Genomic DNA, 21,537 nt, shown 5'->3' with positions numbered 1-21,537 from the left:
TAAGGCCTGGGGGGCGGGGCGGGCCCTGGGCCGGGCTGCCCCCGTGTAGGCCGGGCCGACCCCAGCGCTGCTGCAGCTCCGAGCTAAGTGATCAGAGAGGGGTCCTGTCCGAGGCACAGCGGCCTTGTCAGGGGGGTTCCGCCGTTTGGGGCTCCTGCAGACCCCCGGTACTTCCACCCGTTACAGTTGTGGGGTGTCAGCGGATCTGGTCTCGGGATATCTCAGAGCTTCGGTGCCCTGCTAGACACAGGCCCCTGCTGGACACCAGTGACTCCATCTTGCTCTCCAGTCATGAAGCGCGGGGGGCTGTGCACAGCAAAGCAGCAGGACAGCTCTGCTGGGTCTGGGCTGGAACCCAGACACGGCGAACAACAGTTGGGAGACAATTGATGACGTTGGAATGTAGGTTTTATAGAATGTATTTGCGCTGAAGTTAAGGGTCCCTGATGTTTACAATTGTACTAATTGTACTGTGGTTCCAAGAGGCTGTACTCTGGTATAATACCTGCTAAAGAATTTGGGGGCAGGGGGGCATGATGTCTGCAACTTACTCTCTAATAAGCCAGAAATACAAATATATATGTAAAAGAGTATGTGTGTGTATCTATAATCAAGAGAGAGGGAGGGGGATCCCTGGGTGGCGCAGCGGTTTGGCACCTGCCTTTGGCCCAGGGCGCGATCCTGGAGACCCAGGATCGAATCCCACATCAGACTCCCGGTGCATGGAGCCTGCTTCTCCCTCTGCCTGTGTCTCTGCCTCTCTCTCTCTCTGTGACTATCATAATTAAATTAAAAAAAAAAAAAAAAGAGAGAGAGAGAGGGAAAGGATGATGAAACCAATATGACAAAATGTTAACAACTGGTGAATCCAGGTGAAGAATTCTGTGTACTCTTCTTGCAACTTTTCTGGACATTTGGAATTATTTCAAGGAAGTTTACTTATTGAGAAAAAAAATTAAGATGAGGATTCTGAGGTTCTGTTTTTGTTTTTGTTTAGAGAGAGCAAGGAGCAGGAGAGGGCCAGAGGGGGAGAGAGAGAGAGAGAGAGAATCTTGAGCAGACTCCATGTCAATTGTGGGGCCAATGCGGGGCTCGGTCAGAGCTGAAATCAAGAGTCAGACACTTAACTGACTGAGCCCCCCCAGGCGCCCCAAGGACCCTGAGGTTCTCAACTCCCAAGTGAGAGCAAGGTTTGTGAGATTTTAGTGACCCCAACCTACTCAGAACCACCCAGAAGTTTCTAGGTAGGAAGCAGTCCCTGCCAGAACCCTGAGAGGGGAACTGGTTGCCACAGTCTGACCAAACAGAGCAAGGAGTGCTTAGTGAAGGCTTCCTCTTCCACTGGCCCCATTTTGAGCTTCTTACACATGTTAGACTAATTTGATCCTGACCACATCCCCTGGAGCTGATGGTGTTATTACTTATCAATTTGTCACATGAGGAAGTAAAGCTTAGAGGGGTGAAGTGCATATATGGGCTAAGTCATGGGACCTGGATTTGAAGCAGTGTTTGTTTAGAGTTCGTTGCTTGAACAATGAACTGTCTACACCACCTAGAAGTGCCTTGATCCTGTTGATCCAGGCTCCATGTTGGCCAGGCTGGCCTCGCAGCCTGAACTCTCCAGAGTCCAGACTGCTGCCTGGTCTGGTCACTGGTCTTCAGTCGTTGGATCTGGGCAAATGGAAACTGAGTAATGCCTGAGAAAGAGGTTGCTCTTTGTACCCCCTTCACTGTCCCAGACCCAGCTCCAGATGGCAGCTTGCTATAGAACTCGAGTGTGCTTTGGGACGCCTGGGTGGCTCAGCAGTTGAGCGTCTGCTTTCAGCTCCGGGTGTGATCCCGGGGTCCTGGGATCAAGTCCTACAGCGGACTCCCCGCAGGGAGCCTGCTTCTCCCTCTGCCTGTGTCTCTGCCTCTCTCTGTGTCTCTCATGAATAAATACAATCTTAAAAAAAAAAAAAAAAAAACTTGAGTGTGCTTTAAGGTGAAGGGGAGTAAAATGTGCCACCCTCAAATATGCCACTTTGGTATATTGATTATTTTGAGTTAGAGTTATTTAAGAAACAGCCAGTGCCAAGGACATTCTGAATCTCCTTTGTCCCTCTGAAAGCAGGAAATAAATCTCCCATGTGAAAGGTGCCCTCCCTGTACCAGGACCGTGGAAGGCATCCTTATCGCTGGAGATAAGGCATTCAAGCCCGAGAGGCTGGTACAAATAAAGCTTGTTACTTCCTATTTTACTACCCCAAACCCAGACTTCTTTGGCTTGTCAATTGTTCACAAATTTATTGTTTCTTTGTCTGTAAGGCATAAAAGCTGACTGATTTGGTCATTTCCTTTTCTTTTTTTTAAGATTTAATTATTTGTTTTAGTGAGCGTGAGAGTGGGGGTGGGGGAAGGGCAGAGGGAGAGGGAGTCCCAAGCAGACTCCACGCTGAGCATGGAGCCCAATGTGGGGCTTGATCCCATGACCCCGAGACCACCACCTGAGCTGAAACCAGAGCCAGATGCTCAACGGACTGTGCCACCACCCAGGGGCCCCTGATTTGGTCATTTTTTCAAGTCCCATATTTTTATGTGCTCTCATGTGTACAAAATTAAATTTGTTTTTCTCCCGTTAACTTGTTTTGTCCATTTTATTGTTAAGCCGGCCTAGGAACCTAGATGGGAAGAAAGGAGATATGTTTTTGTCCCCTGCAAGACTTAGACCTGGCCTCCATTCCCTGTGAGCCGTGTGGCTGCAGGTGGGGAATTCAACCCTGCTAAGCCTCATTTGGTAAATATATAGCACCTGCCTGTGGTCTGCTGGGCTCCAGGCCTAGGAGAGGGGATCCCCTGCAGTCCTTATGGCCTTCATGGATCTCACAGTTGGAGTGGGGGTGGTGGGGACACAGCTCAGTGAGGGGCCTTATGAGGCAAGAGGGAAAAAGCCTGGGCTCAGCCTGTTTGTTTTACGACTTTATTTTTTTATTATTGAGATATAATTGACACAAACCCTGCATATTTAAAGTGTATAATTTGATGAGTTTTGGTGTAAATATACCCATGAAGCCATCTCCACAATAAAGATAATGAATGTATTCACTACTCTCAGAAGTTTCCTCATGGTCCTTTGGGGTTTTTTGTTCTGTTTAAAGATTTTATTGGAGAGAGAGTGTGTGTGCAAGAGCAAAGGGAGGGGCAAAGGAGGACTGAGAGAATCTCAAGCAGACTCCACCCTGAACACTGAGCCCAACCTCGGTCCTTGGTAATCCCCCCATCCAGCTAGGTAACCACTGATCTGATTAGAGTAGCTTGCATTTTCCAAAAATTTGTAACATCCTATATTCATTTTATTTTTTAATAATATTTTATTTATTTATTCATGAGAGAGAGAGAGAGGCCGAGACACAGAGGAAGAGGGCAGAGGGAGAAGCAGGCTCCATGCAGGGACCCCGACACGGGACTCAATCCCAGGACTCCAGGATCATGCCCTGGACTGAAGGCAGCGCCAAACCACTGAGCCACCCGGGCTGTCTGATCCTATATTCATTTTATAGATAGTTTTACATAAATGTAATTCAACAGTAGGAATTTTTTTTTTCAATCTGGCTTCTGTTATTCAGTATTATTATTTCAAGATTCGTTTGTCTTGTTGCATGGAACAATGGTTCCTCCTCTTCATTGCTGGGAATCCAGCATATTGTTATTCCACAGTTGTTTCTCTATACACCTGTTGATGGACTTTTGGGTGGTTTCCAGTTTGGGACTATAACCAATAAAGCCACTGTGAACATTGGTATACAAGTCTTTGTGCCGAAACATGCTTTTATTTCCTGTAGGTAAACACCTAGGGGTAGAATGGCTGGGTTGTATGGTGAGTGTTTGGTCTCTTAAGAAATTGCCAACTCTTCAAAAGAAGCTCTACAGTGAGAGAGTTCATTTCCTCTACCCTCCCAGGTTCTGGAATGGGGAGGAGGGCCTAGAAATTAAAATGACAAAGACAAATTAGCAAGCAACAATTTATTAACACATGCATCACACATGCACAGGAGAGAAACAGTGATGAGTAATTGAAAAGAGTTCAGGAACTGGGGCTTAGGACGCCAGGGTGGCTCAGCAGGTTAAGTGTCTGCCTTTGGCTCAGACACTTTGGCTTGATCCTGGGATCAAGCGCCTCTGAGCAGGGAGTCCGCTTCTCTCTTTCCCTCTGCTGCTCTCCTGCTTGTGCTCTCTAACTCTGTCACATAAATAAATAAAATCTTAAAAAAAAAAAAAAGGAACTGGGCCTTATATAGCATCTCAACAATGAACAATGCTGCTGACGCATGGGACACCCTGCACAGCTGAAAATTCGTAATAACTTTTGACTCCCCCAAAACTTAACTCATCATAGCTTACTGTTGACCAGAGTCCTTAGTGATAACACAAACCATCAAGGAACACATGTTTTGTGTGTTATATGTGTCCCATACTGTATTCTTATAATAAAGTAAGGTAGAGAAAAAAAATGTTACTAAGAAAATCATAAGGAAGGGCTGCCTGGCTGGCTCAGTCAGTAGTGTGTGCAACTCTTGATCTCAGGGTTGTAAATTCAAGCTCCACATTGAGGGTAGAGATTACTTAAAAATAAAATATGAGAGGGTTCACCTGGGTGGCTCAGTGGTTGAGCATCTGCTTTCGGCTCAGGGCATGATCCTGGGGTTCTGGGATCAAGTTCTGCATCAGGCTCCTTGCATGGAGCCTGCTTCTCCCTCTGCTGGTGTCTACTTTTCTGTGCCTCTCATGAATAAATAATTGTTAAAAAATCTTAAAATTTTTCTTTTATTGGAATTTGATTTGCTAACATATAGCGTAACACCCAGTGCTCATCCTGCCAAGTGCCCCCCTCAGTGCCCATCTTTTGAAAATATGGGAAAAATCATAAGGAAGAGAACATACATTTATAGTACTGTATTTATCAGGAAAAAAAATCCCTATATCAGTGGACTTTCACAGTTCCAACCGTGTGGTTCAGGGTCAACCTTATAGTACATTTGTACAGAAGGCAAAGGAAAAGGGGTTGAGGTTTTTCGGGGAAGCAAGCAGCAGGTGCAGATGAATACTTGGGGGAAATTTAGGGAAGATAAGTGTTGATACAGTAAGGCTTATTGTGATGATTCCTCTGGGTGCCATCTCTGAATTGTTAAAAGTCTGGATTTATCTCAGGTGATTATGAGTCTAAGCCTGCTTTCTTAATATTGAATCGTACAAGTTCTTTATGTATTCTAGAGACAGGTCCTTTGTTGGATATATGTTTGCCAATAGTTTCTCCTAGTTTCTAGCTCACCTCTTAGGTTTAATAACAGTGTCATTTGAGGAGCAAAAGCTCATTTTTTATGAAGTACCACTGATTACCATCTTTTTCTTTTCTGTTTTGTGCTTTTTGTGTTTTATTTGAGAAATCCACCAAATCTAAGGTCACTGAGATTTTCCTTTATGATTTATTCTGTATTTTTATAGGTTTCACTCCTTCATTGAGGCCTATTATCTATTTCTAGGCGAGTCTTGGAAAATGAATAGCTTGGCACAGGAGCAAAGAGAGGGGGATGTGTGTTCTAGGCAGGAGGGACCAGCCCGATCAAGGGGCCAGAAGGATGTGTGCCTGGATAGTTGGGAGTAGGTAAGCGTTGCTGAGAGTGGCATGCATGATGTGAGGGTAGCAGGTGAGGCCCCCCTGCTGGACAGGTGGCCAGGGCCAAGGGCGGAGGTCCAGGTGTGCCAGGTGGAGGAGTTTGCATGTTATCCCAAGGGCGGTGGGAGCTAGTAAAGGGTGTTGACAAGAGAGGAGTGATGTGGTGACCACTGTTGCCTTATCTGCAGAATCCGGGGCTGGAGGAGTGAAGGTGATAAGGAGGGGAAAGGTGTTCCACTGGCAAGTTGGCAGGCTTCTCTTACCCTCCTTGGCTCCCCAGCCTTCTCAGGAGGCTGATGATAAGCACCATGAATTAAATGTTAACATTTCCTAGTGACTATTTGTCCTACTGCTTTAGGGAGCTCTTTTATTACTGTTAAAAAATAAAATTCAACTGAGTACATTTCAAGATCAAATTGGCTTTATTCAGTAATTTGGGAATTGGGCACCATTCTCCCATCCAGCAGAGAGGAGCTCTGAAGGGTTTTTTATAGGCAGAACGGGGGCGGGGAGGGGCAGTGAAACAAAGGGCAGATTGTTTCTGGCAAGGTCACCTTCCTTTATGGACTAGGGTAACGAGGGTCTATTTACCACACTGGCCATCTCACAAGTCCCACCAGGGGACTCCAGACTGGGCGCAGGTAGCATTCCTGGAAGAGGCAGAAACTGGAATTAGGTCACATGTTAGCCTTGATTTGCTGACACAGGGCTTAGCACAAGTGACTCCATTTGGGGCCAGTCCCATCTTTCTTAAATATTAGGAACGTGTTGCCATCTTTTGTCTGTGACACGTGTGGTATCCCCTCCCAGTGTGTCATGAGGTTTCAGCCTTGCCTATGGGGGCCCTCGAAACCCAGAAAATGTCTGTGTTGTGCAGTCTTGTCCGAGGATGTTTTTATGGCTTGGGCTGGTCTGCCTTGCTGAGAAAGGCTATACCTCACCACTGGGCTCTCTCTCTCTGCACCACTCCCCCTTGCCTCTGCTGGGTCAAGGATCAAGGGCATGACCTCTTGGGTTTTCATGGGTTAGGGGACCGTCAGGACACCCCGTGTCACCTTGTTAACTTGGGATGCCCCTGCCTGAGGATATCCAGGCGGGTCTCCTGCTTCTCCTTGAACACCATCCAGCCCAGGCCAGTCTCCCCGTGTCTTCCTCCCCACTCTCCATCTGCTGAGGCTTCACCTCTGTTTTTCACCATTAGAGCCTTGGGAGACAGCCCCACCGCCCTCTGTCCCAAACCACTTCTGCTTTCCTGGCGAGTGGCGGGCGGTGCCTGCCCAGTGCTGAGTAGAGATTTCCACATTCCCCGGAGCAGCTGCGCTTCTGCTGAGTCACGGTTGGGAGGGGGGCTCGCGGAGACAAAGAGGACCTGGATTTTGCTGAGTCACCGGCAAATCTCCGCCTCCTCTGGGCGATCTTGGGGAAAGGGCAGTTTCATAGCCGGCTGGAGGAAGTGAAGCTTCCAGAAAAGAGCAGAAGCCTCCAGTTTATCTCTAGTCCCTGCACATTGTTTGCAAAGCATGATCCCAGACATCTCAAAGGTGGTTCCGCCAAGACCCAAGGGGCAATTCCAAGTTCCCATTCGGCCCAACTGACAACGTTCTCAGGGTCTCCCTCCCCCCTGACATCCCACTTCCCATTCTTCTGACATTTTTTAAAAAAGATTTTATGTATTTATTTTGAGAGTGAGAGAGGATGAACGGTGGGGAGGAGCAGAGGGAGAAGGCGAAGCAGGCTCCTCACTGAGCAGGGAGCCTGATGTGGAGCCCCATCCCAGGACCCTGGGACAGATGAGCAACCACTGAGCCACCCAGATGCCCCTAGATGGGCCCGTTTTGTATGAGTGCTAGAGATACAAAGCTGAAGGGGCTGAAGCCCACCTTGTCAGAGCCTGTGTGCTCAGGATCCTAATGGAAGAAGTCTGGGACCAAGAGAAAATGATTCGGAATGGGGGCAGGGGGTACAGAAGACAAATGTGGGTGGAAACTGCAAAAAATCCTGAGGTCTGCTGGGAAGCCAGCATTCTTCCAAGCATGGTCTCATTTCACCCTCACCAAATGGAAGTGGGAGTTTCTCTGTGGTGGGCGAATCACAGCCCTGAGCCCCCCGCCCCGGGCTGCCCATGCCCTAATACCTGGAACTTGGGGCTACCTTATGTTACTGGTTCAAGACGCTCAACGCCCTTTGCATAAGTTGGGAAGGTTACAGACTTCAAAGTAGGGAGATCCTGCTGGATTCTCTGGGTGGGCCCAATCTCATCACAGGAGCCCTAAAGTTGAGAACTTTCCCTGCCTGGAGGCAGAAGAGCAGTGAACAAGGAGGGCCAGGAGGACTCCGTGATGGCAGTGTTCAATCTGGGTCAGGTGAGGGCCGACTCATAGGCTGGGACTCGTGGGAAGTTGTTCAGGACAGAAGGCTGCCCATCCCCAAAATCCAGGGCTGGGACAGGACAGGGAGAGAAGCAGCCTGGAACCTCTGAAGGTAGAGCCATCAAGAATTCTGAGCATCATGCTGGGAGACAACAGAAGGGAGCTGTTGAGGGAGAACTTCCAGGTCTATCCAACCATCTCCTGCTTCCTGCAGCTGAGGCTCCCTCCTGAGATGAGGAAGACAGGCTTTGAGGGGGCCATACTCCTGTTCTGCTGCTTTATTTTTTTTAAGATTTTATTTATTTACTCATGAGAGACACAGAGAGACACACAGGCAGAGGGAAAAGCAGGCCCCATGCAGGAAGCCGGACATGCGACTGGATCCTGGGACTCGATCACGCCCTGAGCCACCTGGGCTGCCCTCCTGCTGCTTTAAAATGACACATGTTTATTCTCCAGGCATCTGGAGGTTGGAAGTTCTAAAAGGGTCAGCAGGGCTGCACTTTTTTTTTTTTTTTTAAGATTTATTTATTTATTTATTTATTTATTTATTTATTTATTCATGATAGACATAGAGAGAGAGAGGCAGAGACACAGGCAGAGGGAGAAGCAGGCTCCATGCTGGGAACCCGACGTGGGACTCCATCCCGGGGCTCCAGGATCACTCCCTGGGCCAAAGGCAGATGCTAACTACTGAGCCACCCAGGGATCCCCCAGGGCTGCACTTCTATCTGGAGTTCCAGGGGTGCATCCACTTTCTTGCCCTTTCCAGCTTCTAGAGGCCACCTGCTCTCCTGGCTTGTGGCCCCTGACTCCCTCTTTAACACCAGTGGCTTCCAGTCGGGGGTCCCATTTCTCTTGTCATGCCATATTCGGTATCTGCAACTCTGCAGCCTCCCTCCTCAAAGGATCTTTGTGAATACATTAGGCCCATGAGGATAATCCAGGATAATCTCCCATCTCAAGATCCTTAAATTAACCACATCTGCAAAATCCTTTTTACCATGTCATGTAACACATTCAAAAGTTCTGGGGATCAGGATGCAGACATCCTTGGTGGTGGTGGGGTGCATTATTCAGCTTACCACAAGAGGAGGAGGAGAAAGAATACCATTTGGATCATTCCAGTTGTTTGAGGACAGGGAAGGGGAAGTCAGAAAGCTGAGTCAGCACACAGAAGGACCACAAGCTCAACACTGGGACAGAGGAAAGAGCCAGATCAGCTTTGCCCCCGGCCTCCTCTGCCCTGGGGTTGTCTGTATGTGGGGTCTGTTCTGGCCACATCTGGGGCTCCCCAGGCAGCAGTTGGGATGAAGAACAAGCCTGGACTGGGAGCCAGGAACCTGTGGTCACTGAAGGTTCTGTGTCCTATGGGCGTGCAGCCTGGGCAAGTCAAACCCCACTTGGGGCCTCTGTTAAATAAGAAGAAATTTATTATGTTAAATAATAAATAAGAAGAAATCATGTTAAATAAGAAGAAATCAGATCACACAAGCATTACTTCCTGGGGTTCCTGAATTGACAGGCTCTGGATGTGCTGAAGGGAAGTTTTCAGAACTTGACACTTATTCTCGAAATTCCTGGGGCACGGAGGCAGCCTTCTGTGGCAGGGCAGGTGGCGAGGGGGTCAGGAGCATGGGCTCTGGTTTCAAAGCACCAGGATTTGGATCCCAGCTCTGCAGTCACTAGCTGTGTGACTTGAGAAAACTGTTAACGTCTCTGTGCCTGAGTGTCTACGTGGACACAATAGAAATGAAACAGACAGTAACCTGGAGGGGCCAATGTCAGTATTAACTGAAATCCTGCACGTAAAGGCTCTGCCCATGGAAAGTGCTCAGTAACACTGGGCTAAGATTGCAGTGTGTAGCTTGAATCCAGCCCTTTTGGGGCAGCCTGGCAATATTATCACGTTTACCAGAAAGAGATCTTGTAGCTTATCTATTCGTTCTTTCCAATCAATCAGTGGGGATCGCCTTCTACCTTCCAGGCATTGTTCCAGGCTGTGGCATTTGTAGAACAAGGCAAGGTCCCAACTGTCCAGGAAATTTGCATTCTAATGAGGCCATTGGTTTCTAATAGCTCTCATTTCTAGAAAGTTCTTGGCAACTCTCTCTCTCTCTCTTTTTTTTTAAACCTTCTAGTAGCTACAGCTCTACTTCTGACCTTTGTGAGTCTTGTCATCCCTGGGAGAGGTCACCTGGAAGTTTGAAATCTTTGTCTTAGACTGCCTGGGTTCAAAACCTTGTCTTGACTTCTCTGCCTTGGTGTTCTCGTTTGTAAAACACAGGTAATAATACCAACCTCATGGGGTAATTGTGAGGATTAAATGAGCTGATGCATGTGAGGGCTTATATAGTAGCTGGTGCACAGTGAATGCTTGGTGAATATTAGCTATTAGTGTTGTAACCATTGTTCACAGAAGCAGAGGTAGTTCTATAGGTTATACGGAGGACTGAACTCCTTGGCATAGGCCCTCTATCTAGAAGGCTCAGCAACTTCCAGGTGGCCGGATTGATTTGGTAACTGACCCTCAGGAAAGAGGGTGGCTCTTGGGCCAGAACTCTGACCTCGGATTAGATGCACCTCTGCCCACTGCTCGAAGACTGTCTCCAAGCACCAGGTGTTCCTGGACATGCACGAACAGCAAGGACGGCAGAAGTCAGCCCCCACGGTCCCCTACCTGGGTAATCCATGCTTGACAGACCATCTGGAAGCCTGTCCCTGCGTTGTTTTCCCAGGCGGGACACTTGCCACCTCTGTTTTCAAACAGCATCCCTGTACCGAGCCAAGGTCACCTTTTTATAATTTGTTTTTTACTTGTGTTTTTGTTTTTAAATTTAGAATCCAGAATTGTGGCAGTGGGACAGGGCTTCAGGACTCACCAGCTTGCTGGCTGGGGCTCACCCAGTGACCGGCGCCCCCCACCCCCAGTCCTAAGCCTTGGATCTCCTGCAGACCTAATTCAGTAGATCAGAGAGGGCCAGCTGTGTGAGGAGCTGAGTCAGCGGTGGCAAGGCTTGGAAGAACACCAGGCATGCAAGCGGGGAAGTGGTTTGTGTAAGAGGCCTTGCTCTCAGGTTGCGAACCAAGTGCTAAGACAGCTTGGAGGTGGAGGGCGGGCTTAGACGCACTCTCGGGTTGGGGCCCGGTTTCCTGCTCTATGTGTGACCCTGGGAGCGCCACTTTATCACCCCCTGCCTCAGTTTCCCCGCCTGTAAAATGGTAGTGATCTACCCCACAGAGTGGTTGTAGGGATGAACCATAGAAACAGCACAGTCTCTAACATTTAGTAGGTGCTAAAAAAAAAAAAAAAGTCCTAAATGTCCATATTAAGTGAGAATGCGGAGGCAGGCTGTCAGCCGAGGGTCCCCTGAGGAGGTGGCATGGAGCAGAACCGGCGCCCAGACCCGGAGGGGTGACAGCAGGCAGGGCGGGGCTCCCAGCTTTCTGGCCCTTTCGAGGCTGCGGGGAGGTGGGGCGCGCAGGGCCCATCCTGGCCTGGGAGCCTCTGGGAGGGCCGAAATCACACGGCTGCTCAGATTTCCACAAGTTGTTTTATTTTTTTAAGCGTCCTGTTTTAAATTGCTTTGTTTTCCTTGGGTCATATGACCGCCCCCACCCCCGCCGGCCCGGGGCGGGCGCGGCGCGGGTGTCGCAACCTCGGCCCAGTGTGCGGAGCAGCTGCCGGCCGCCGCCACGTGACCCGCCCCCGGGATAAATGGGCCGCGCGGCCCGGCAGCCGCGGCCACCGCCGCACGTCCCCGCGCCTCCGCAGACCCCGGAGCCCGCGCCCGGCCGGCAGCACCCGCAGCACCCGCAGCACCCAGCAGCGCCCGGCAGCGCCCGGCAGCACCCAGCAGCGCCCGGCAGCACCCAGCGCCGCGGCCGGCAGCACCCAGCAGCGCCCGGCAGCACGCGCAGCACCCAGCACCGCAGCCGGCAGCACCCAGCAGCACCCAGCGCCGCAGCCGGCAGCACCCAGCAGCACCCAGCAGCACCCAGCGCCGCAGCCAGCAGCACCCAGCGCCGGCCGGATGGAGCGCCCTCAGCCCGACAGGCAGGCACCGGGCGCGGGGCGCGGGGCGCGGGGCGCGGGGCGCGGGGCGCGGGGTCCCGGGTCCGGGCTCTCTCTCCCGGGTGGGCCGCCCCTGCCCGCCGCCGGGAAGCGCCATCGCCGAGTTCCTTCGGCTTTGGACTACGGAGGGGCCGGGCTTCGGTCTGGTCCGGTGGGGTCCTCAGAGGGATGAAGGCGATTTACCCGTCTGGCTCCCTGGCACAGGGTGGGTGCCCAGATGCAAGTGTCCCTATGGTAGCCAACTTTTTTTTTGACTTTTTAACGTCGTTGGAGGTGCTCCCTGCTTCCTCCGGGATCCCGGGGGCTGCCGAGCGGGGGGACCGCGGCTGGTTCTCCAGGAGAGCCCCCTGGCGGCCGCATCCTCCTCTTGCTAGCGGCCCCGCACCTGAGCCGCTCGCCGCGGTGCCGTCCTGCCCCCCGCGCTACAGAGGAGGGCTGCACAGCTCAGGGAGGCAGCAAGCCCAAGGCCCACCCCCACCCCCCCAGCAGGTGTCCAAGCTGGGATTTGAAACCACAGTCTGCCTGGCTCCTTCCCTTCCCCCGGGAGTGCGAGCACGAACAGAACTGGGGGTGATGTCTCTGGAAGGGGTGCAGGAGAGAAGGGAGAATGACAATTCTGTGGGAGGTGGATACGGACATATGGCAGAAATATTCTCAGAGACGGACTTTTTCTTGGAGTAAAACAGTTTTGCAGATTTTTTTTAACCCAACCCCTTTTAGGATGGGCATATTCGTATCTGAAATGTCAACAGAATGAATGAATTAGATCTTGGGTCTAAAGCCAATCAACGGCAATTACGACATAAAATACGAATGTTCACACTGCTACTTCTCCCTGGGCATTGCTAACAGCCGCCCCCCCCCCCCCACATCACCACCAAACAATATCTGGTACCAGGATTTCCCATTTGGTTGTATGACTTGAAGCATCATAAGGCAGCTGGGAAGGTAGCCTGTGTATTAGATGGCAGGCAGGACTTGTTCCTGCAGAGAAGCCTGGTATCTCTCCGAGGCTTGAAGCTCAGTGTTGGGATGAGCCCTGCTCAGAGCAACCCTTGCTCACCCTCCCTCCGTCCTCTCTGCAGCATGTCCCAGGATCTGTCAGAGGCCCTGAAGGAGGCCACCAAGGAGGTGCATACCCAGGCGGAGAATGCCGAGTTCATGAAGAACTTTCAGAAGGGCCAGGTGACCCGAAAAGGCTTTAAGGTATGTGGCCTGGCGGGATCAGCCCTGGTGGAGTGTATGAAAGGTGTGGGTGTGCCTGAGGCACTCAGGCCAGTGGTTGAAGTGGGGACTGGGACCAGGGATGCTGAGAGACCAGACAGGCATGTCCAGGGGAATCGTTTTTGCAGATGACTTTGAGGCTTAAAGAGGCGAGGTGACCTCTCAAGGTCACACAGCAAATTCACAGCTTGCTATGGAGGGCTGAGGAGGGGCTGGGGCCCTAGAGCCATCAACTGAGCACCTACCTGTCCTGTGCTGGGCATTTTACACGCTTCATTTCTAATCTGTGCCTCAGCTCTGGGTAAGGCCAATGAGGAAGGGTAGGCTCAGGGGGTGATGTAGCGACCGAGAGGTCACACAGCCAGTTACTAAGTGGGAGAGTCTGAAATCAAACCAAAGCTGCTCTTACAGAGCTTGTGCTCCTGATCTATTTCTGGTGTGCCTCTGAAGGCAGAGGGTGGCACAGGTTCGAGCCCGAGTGCAGGTGTTTCCTCACAGTGAGATTGTGGGCATCTTACCTGTGAAGTGTCTTCAAGAGCAGAGTCTTAAGCATCTGCTCTGCGCGAGGCGTTGATCTTGCTATTTCCCAGCACGGCTGAGGAATTCATGCAAACAGAAGGCAGGCACTCGAACCAGGCAGGTGTCGGGTGTTCAGACAGCAGTGTGAGGAAAGGCTCGTTCGGGGTGAGCAGAGGGGGCTGGGTGGGGAGCACTATCCCCTACTCCTGACACCCCTCTCTTCTGCACTCTGCACCCCGCCCCCCATTGACTTCCCACCAGAGAGATGCTTCAGTGACACGTGCCCTGCCATCCTAGGGGATTGGGCCCTTGGCTACCTCGCTGGGTCTAGTCCTGGCTCCCCCTCCCTGCCCTCTTCCTCCCTCTCTCAAAAGGATGGCACATGCCACGCCCATTTGTAGTACTGTGTCTGGGGGCAGTGGGAGCCAGGGAGGTGACTGCTGGAGTGTCCCATCCCCAGCCCCTGGGACTTTGGATCTTGCCTCTAAGCCACTGAGTTCAAAGTGGACACAGATGCATGAGAGAACCCAGTGCTCACATAGGTGATGCGATGGAGGTGGCATTTTTCACCATAGCCTTGGAACCGAGGGCTAAATCCCAGGCTGAGCCTACTACTTTGCCCCTGTCACCCTGCTTGAGGGCAGCTCTCACATCAGCCCCCCTTAGGACATCATTATCCTCTCTGGCAGGGGAGGTGATCAAGGCTTGACTTGACAGTCACTCAGATCTCCAGTCACCCACAGAGGGCAAGCGGCTTACCCGAGGTCACATAGCCCAGGATGGCCCGAGCCATCCTAACCAGGAAGTGGGTCGGCACCCTCAATAGCCCAGGCTGTCTTGTATCAGGCTTCCTGGCTTTGTGCCCATTTGAGAAAGGGGGCTGCCAGGAGCGTTTGTGGCTCAGAAATAACTGGGAAACCTCAACCAGAACATCTACACTTTGTCCTCCCTCAAACTCAAACTAGAGTTCCTGAGCCAAGGTGTGCTGGGCCGTCCTCCCCTGCCCAGCCCCCAGGGTGGTGGAGATGCAGCGGGTCTCTGGAAAGGAGCCTCCGCTCAAGGATAGTTATCCGGGGGTCAAAGTGCAGAGGCACTGTGAGGCTCTAGTGAACGCTTTCGTTCAGGCCCCCTTGCCCCAGAGCTGTGCTGGCTCCTAGCAACGCCTGGGCCCAAATCCAGTTTCACTGCTTGCTCGCTGTGAGGTCTCCCAGCGTCGTACCCTCTCCAAGCTTTAGTTTTTCCCTCTCTGTAAAGTGGGGAGAGCAGCTCCTCTGGATCTTTATGAGGCCTGAGTTAGGGTTTTAGGTTCAGCAGGTGGAATAAAAGGGTTTTAGGTTCAGCAGGTGCACGATGGAGTTTGACACTCCAGCTGTCTACGGTGCAGTGGGGATGGGGGGCGGTGAGCAGGGGGAGGATTGGGGGGATGACCAGGAGGTGGGATCGGAGGGGACGAGCTGGAGGTGGGAGCTCAGCTCAGGGAGGGCATGAGGGTTCCACCGGGGCGGAGGTGAAGGGGCGGGACAGGGTCCTGACCTGCTCACCCCGGTTTCAGCTGGTTATGGCTTCCCTGTACCACGTCTACGAGGCCCTGGAGGAGGAGATCGAGCACAACAGGGAGAACCCAGTCTACGCCCCCCTCTACTTCCCAGAAGAGCTGCACCGCAAGGCCGCCCTGGAGAGGGACATGGCCTTCTGGTACGGCCCCCGCTGGCACGAGGCCATCCCCTACACGCAGGCCACCCGCCGCTACGTGCAGCGCCTCCAGGAGGTGGGGCGCAAGGAGCCAGAGCTGCTGGTGGCCCATGCCTACACCCGCTACCTCGGTGACCTATCGGGGGGCCAGGTCCTCAAGAAGATTGCTCAGAAGGCCCTGGACCTGCCCAGCTCAGGGGAGGGCGTCAACTTCTTCACCTTCCCCAACATCGCCAGCGCCACGAAGTTCAAGCAGCTGTACCGCTCCCGCATGAACTCTCTGGAGATGACGCCCGAGGTCAGGCAGAGGGTCATCGAAGAGGCCAAGACTGCCTTCCTGCTGAACATTCAGGTGAGGGGCTGGCAGCTGTGTCCCCCTGCCCCAGCCTCAGGCTGCTCTGTGGGTGGGTAGTTCTCCTCCATGGCGGGGAAGGCGCTGGGGTCATGGGGGAGTGTGGGCCCACTTACAGCTGGGTGCTCTTACCTCAGGTTCCCCATCTGTAAAACGGGGATATGATAGTACCTGCCTCTTTGCACTGTTGGGAGGGTCGGGTGACTTTATACCAGTCGAGTCCCGATGGCAGGAGCTGGCACAGGGCCAGCCCTGTCGTGTTAGCTGCGTTCTCTTGGGATGTGATGGGCACAGCTATGGCCTTCTATGATAACACAGATGTGTGTGTGTTTGTGTGTGGTCAGGTTGGCACTGCAGGGTCACTGTTTGACCAGGAAAGTGGCATGCAACTTTCTTTCTTTCTTTCTTTTTTTTAAATTTATTTATTCCTGAGAGACACAGAGAGAGAGGCAGAGACACAGGCAGAGGGAGAAGCAGGCTCCATGCGGGGAGCCTGATGTGGGACTCGATCCCAGAACCCTGGGATCGTGACCTGAGCCAAAGGCAGACACTCAACCACTGAGCCCCAGGTGCCCCAGGAAGCAACTTTCTAGAAGCATTGCCTTAAATCCAGGGGGATAGTAGCTTTGAAGGATGAATGGGTGGAGCTCGGGGTGGTGTGAGGCTCCTTCTAACCCCGATGTTGTAGAATCCCATAGCTCCCCGATCCTCCCCGAGGTGCTGCAGGGACTGGGGTCCTGGCTCCTGCCCTCTTGGCTTCTTGTTCCCAGCCTGGGAGCCAGCACTTGTTCTGGGGCACCTTCCTGCCCTTGCAGTCAGTGGCAGACAAAACCCGGTCAAGCCTCTGAGAAAATCTGTGCCTTTCAGAGAGGTTCTGAAAGAACAGGGGAACGGGGGCTTTGGAGGTCAGCACCCCGCTGGAAGGTTGGCTCTTGCTGCCTGAGCTCTGGTTAGCCTGCAGGAGCTGCAGCTGCAAAGCCTGGCCAGGGAACCCCATGCAGCGCCCTTCCTGGGGTGCCTGGCACAGGGGACAGCTGGGGGAAGGCAGCAGGCTGCGGGACACAAGCCCTGGGACACAGGAGAAGGGCACAAAGAGCCCCGGTGGACCCTCAAGGCAGGAAGCGGGTTACCGGGCAAGGATGTGGGGGGGAGCAGGCAGGCGAGGCCAACGCACCTGTCACATTCTCCCTCCAAAACTGAGGGAAGGCAATGGGACTGCTCATGAGTTTTCTTACAATTTCGTGAGGTCCTAAATATTTCCTAGCACAACCTGGAAGCCCACCTGTGCCTGGAGCCTAGCACCGTCTCTTTCTAGCTCAAGCTTGTGTGTCTTCTGTCTCTTAGCTGTTTGAGGAGCTGCAGGAGCTGCTGAGCAAGGACACTGAGGACCAGAGCCCCTCGCAGGCCTCAGGGCTACGACAACGGGTTGGCAGTAGAGCACAAGGTGAGCCCCCTGCCCTCCGATGGGCTCCGTGGGAGGGGCTTGTGGCCCAGCTGTCTGCCCCCAGTACCTTCTGGCTATCCTGTCTTCTGGGTGTTTTAAATGAGCAGTCGGGCACTGGCCTGGGGGCCTGAGGCCCTCCTTCCAAGGGTGGCTCTCCCCACCTGTCTTCCCCGTCTCTAAAATTAAGGGTGGTCAGCAAGTTCTGGTTCACTGGTGAGAAGCACAGACATGCATATAAAGAACCCTCAGAAGGCATGGGCAGGGCCTCTCGTGGGTGTGTGGAGTCCAACGCGGGACTTGAACTCACGACCCTGAGATCCTGATCTAAGCTGAGATCAAGAGTTGGATGCTCAGCTGATTGAGCTCCCCAGGCACCCAGGGGCAAAGCCTTTTAATGTAGGCTCCTTTGGGGCCCCTTTCATGGTTCCTAAGCAGAGCACCCTCTGCCCCGATGTGGGACAGGGTGTCTGGGAGCAGTTCTAGCTGCCACTGTGCCTTGGGACATGGGGAAGACGGAACCCCTTACTGCATGCTAGACCTTCCCTCAGGTGCCCCAGAGAGGGACATGGGTAGAGAGAACATCTGGAAAACTTCTAGAAAGACCAAAGTGCTCCATGAAATGTACCCTCACCGAGCCTGACACATGTGTGGGTAGGATTGTGGCTTTGGGGGGCGGAGGGGAGTGAGTGAACAGAGAGGTGAAGCCCTGCCACCTGCCAGGCAGGTTACCAGAGGCCTTTGCTCCTAGAACCACCCTGCCCCACCTGCCTGTGGCCTTCCCACCTGTGCAGGACCATGCGGAGCCCTCCGTCAGGAGCATGGGAATGAGGCCAGTCCTGATGGGACGGGTTGGCTCCCTGGTAGGGGAGGGGTCCTTATCCTCATGCCGCAGTTCTCAGAGTGGGGTCCCGAGTGCCCCTGGAGGATGTGTTCCCACAGTGTGGGCTGGCTGAAATGGAAAAGCAGACAGCCTGCAGGAGGAGGAAGCTCCCCGTCTTTGAGGGGATCAGAGCAGTGGCCAGAGGGCTCCCTGTCCGCTGTTGCAGAATCCTGGCATGGAGCAGGAACTGTACAGGAGCCTGCTGAGGCCCTTCTGCTGTGACATCCCATACCGCCACCTCTGTCCAGCTGTGAGTGACAATGCTCCTCCTTTCTCTTTCAGACTCGACTCCCGCGGAGACTCCCAGAGGGAAGCCCCAGCTCAACCTGCCGTCCCAGGCACCGCTCCTCCGATGGGTCCTTACACTCAGCTTTTTGGTGGCAACGGTGGCTGTGGGACTTTATGTCATGTGAATGCACGGGCACTGGCTCCTTAGGCTGTGAACTCTGTCCAATGGAGGACCTTGTTTCTGGAGAGGGACTATCTCTTGGCTTCCTTACTTTAGGCGCAGAGGGCTGTCTGTGCCCCCCACCCCCGCCCTGACCCTGCATCCCTCTCTTTGGAAAGGGAGAGTCTGTGGCATCTTCCCCAACCAAAAGCACATCCAGTTCAATGACATGAACTTCTGAAGTGGGATGAGGGGTCCTGTCTGGCCCCTCAGCACCCCCAGTTCCTGCAGTAGAGCCCAGAAGACATGGCCAGAAGTGGCGGCTGTCTTGAACCTCCAAATGCCCTGGGTGTGTGGTCTCCTTGACATGCTATGACCACTTTCTCCGTGGGCCATGGCGATTTTTATATCAAAAAAGATGTTGTGTCTTGTGTTTGTCTTGTTTTTGTCGGAGCTGCATTTTGTTCCTGGCTCCACCTGAACTGTGGTATTTTGTTTGTTCTGTTTTTATAGCACAGTTAGGGTGAGTTTTGGGGGTGGGTGGGTGGGTGGGATGGGAGGTGTTTAACAACACTGTGGCCTTGGTCTCTAACTTTTGTGTGAAATAATAAACTACAGTGCCTGATAGAAACTTGAAGTGTTTTTCCTGGGCTCTGTTAGCCTTGGGGAGCTAACTCTTGCCCGTTCGTTTCTTGAGTGCCTGGTGGGGAGAAAGGGTGATGGTGCGGGTAGAAGGGACCAGTTTCAGATGTTGGTCTCTGCTCTGAGAATGTGGGGGGTGAGCTTCAGGCAGCTGGTGTGTGAATCTTTGTGTTGACCTTTGATGTAAGACTCAGCTTTACTGAGGATGCCGTGGCCCCGTTAGGCCGAGACGAGCAGATTCGGGGACCAAATATTATCTAGTGGATACAGTGAATGTTTGGGACAGGGAGATCCCTGGGTTCCCATCCCTGCCACTCGCTTTGTAGCTCTGCCTTTGAGATTCCTTATTAACCCGTCTGGGTTCCATTCTGTCACCTGTAACATGAATACAGTGAGATCTATGTCACCTGTCTTGAGCAGCACAGGAGATGCAGGTAGAAGGCCAACATCCTATCACATGAGCGCCTGTTACTAAATGAGAGTGATCAGGGGTTTGCGATTTTTGCTAAGTGATCTTTGTGCTGTGAGCGCCCCGGGTCACTTCCTGTGTCCCCTCATGTGATCCTCGCAGCAAACCCGTGGGGGTGCTACCACTCCGGGGGGGCTGGAAGGATTTAAACCAGGTCTGTCCAGTTCTAAAACCCACGTTTTTTCCCAAGTCATGAAAGCCATTGAAATATTAATAGTGCAGCTTCCCAATATGGGGAAGTGAAAACCCCTCCCCAAAGGTGCAGTTGGGAAAGCAGGGGACAAGGTGTTCCCTTGACACCTCTGGTATGTGAGGACTGGGAGTCAGGAGAGCTGTGTACCCATGCCTAGCTTTGTCACAAAGTCTGGAACCCTTGGACAAGTCACTTGTCTTTTGTTCACTGGCAAAATGAAAATAACACCCCTACCTCCCACAGCTGGTAGAGGGCCCGGCAGCTCGACGTCAGCGTGTGGACAGTGGCGTCAGGATCATAGGGGTGGGGTGGGGATCTTGGGCCCCACCCAAGGAGGTTCTGACCCTGGAATCCTGTTTGTGAAAAGCTCCCTGAGATTCCAAAGTGCAACCAACCAGGCCCAGGAGCCACACTTTAATAAGATTATATTTGCCAAGAGCAGGCATCCCAAATAGCAGCTGTAGCCCTTCCCACCCGAGGCCTGCTTTCCAGTTTTCGGGGAACATGACATCCATATTGATTATTTGTAGTGATAAAGGAAAGGAGGCAGGGGAGAAACAGAAACAAACCATCTTGCTCCTATTGACAAGAAAATGGCCGAATAATCTGTATTCTCTCTACGGAGAACCAGTAGCTGTTCAATGAGTTGGGCACCTAGATGGCCAGTAGGAAGCAACTCTTGATCTCCAGGTCTTGAGTTCAAGTCCCACTTTGGGAGTAGAGATTACCTAACAAAAAATAAACTTAAAAAAAATAAAAAAAGAATGAGTTAAATCTGTTCTGTTCTCCAAGGGGCTTCCATGTAGTATTAATGAGAAAAGCAAATTTGAGGGTCACCTGGGTGGCTCAGTGGTTCAGCATCTGCCTTTGGTTTAGGTCATGATCCTGGGGTCTTGGGACTGAGTCCCATATCAGGCTCCCCATGAGGAGCCTGCCTCTCTCTCTCTCCCATGAATAAATAAGATCCTTAAAAATAAGTAAATAACAAAAAATGAACCTGAAACTTTTTTAAAGGTTTATTTATTCATGAGACACAGAGAGGCAGACACAGGCAGCAGGAGAAGCAGGGAGCCTGATGTGGACTTGATCCCAGGACCCCAGGAACATGATCTGAGACGAAGGCAGACGCTAAACCGCTGAGCCACCCAGGTTCCCCCAATCTTGCCATTTTTCAAGCTAGGTTGGGTACCTGGTTGTGAATTTCAGCAAATATTAAGCATTGCCAAAGAATGAAAAGTCGTTTACAACGAAAACAAAAAAAATAATCTTCTGGGTCTAAGAAAACATCCTTGGGTCCCTTCATTTTATTTATTTATTTTTTTAAATTTTTATTTATTTATGATAGTCACAGAGAGAGAGAGAGAGAGGCAGAGACACAGGCAGAGGGAGAAGCAGGCTCCATGCACCGGGAGCCCGACGCGGGATTCGATCCCGGGTCTCCAGGATCGCGCCCTGGGCCAAAGGCAGGCGCCAAACCACTGCGCCACCCAGGGATCCCCTTGGGTCCCTTCATCAGCCAACTTTGGGCCCAGAGATTTATTCTGGATTTCTCTCCAACCTCAGTTCGAAGGGAGCATGCCAGGGAGGGCTCGGCGCAGGGGGCAGGGGGTGGCGGGAGGGGGGTGGCGGGGAGGGGG

At 52.4% G+C, this 21,537-nt stretch overlaps 1 protein-coding gene across 1 annotated transcript; it reads left to right on the top strand.

The window, feature by feature from the left end:
• The first annotated feature begins 11,904 nt into the window (after window positions 1-11,904).
• Window positions 11,905-19,136, top strand: HMOX1 (heme oxygenase 1). Its single transcript, XM_041757420.1, has 5 exons — window positions 11,905-12,079; window positions 13,183-13,303; window positions 15,393-15,884; window positions 17,229-17,328; window positions 18,491-19,136. Exons 1-5 carry the CDS (start codon window positions 12,057-12,059, stop codon window positions 18,619-18,621), a joined length of 867 nt encoding a protein of 288 aa, XP_041613354.1. The 5' UTR covers window positions 11,905-12,056; the 3' UTR covers window positions 18,622-19,136.
• Window positions 19,137-21,537: the final 2,401 nt, after the last annotated feature.

The sequence above is a fragment of the Vulpes lagopus genome, chromosome 5 (genome assembly GCF_018345385.1).
Source record: "Vulpes lagopus strain Blue_001 chromosome 5, ASM1834538v1, whole genome shotgun sequence".
In the NCBI taxonomy this organism is placed as follows: Eukaryota; Metazoa; Chordata; class Mammalia; order Carnivora; family Canidae; genus Vulpes; species Vulpes lagopus.
Note: the sequence above shows the minus strand (reverse complement) of the source record. Positions and strands in the feature narration are given on the sequence as shown.

Excerpts from the sequence above, each read along its gene's own strand:
- HMOX1 (XM_041757420.1), top strand. The coding sequence starts at position 12,057 with ATGGAGCGCCCTCAGCCCGACAG. Across the intron at positions 12,080-13,182 it reads GAGCGCCCTCAGCCCGACAG|CATGTCCCAGGATCTGTCAG; the intron begins GCAGGCACCGGG and ends TCCTCTCTGCAG. Across the intron at positions 13,304-15,392 it reads TGACCCGAAAAGGCTTTAAG|CTGGTTATGGCTTCCCTGTA; the intron begins GTATGTGGCCTG and ends CCCCGGTTTCAG.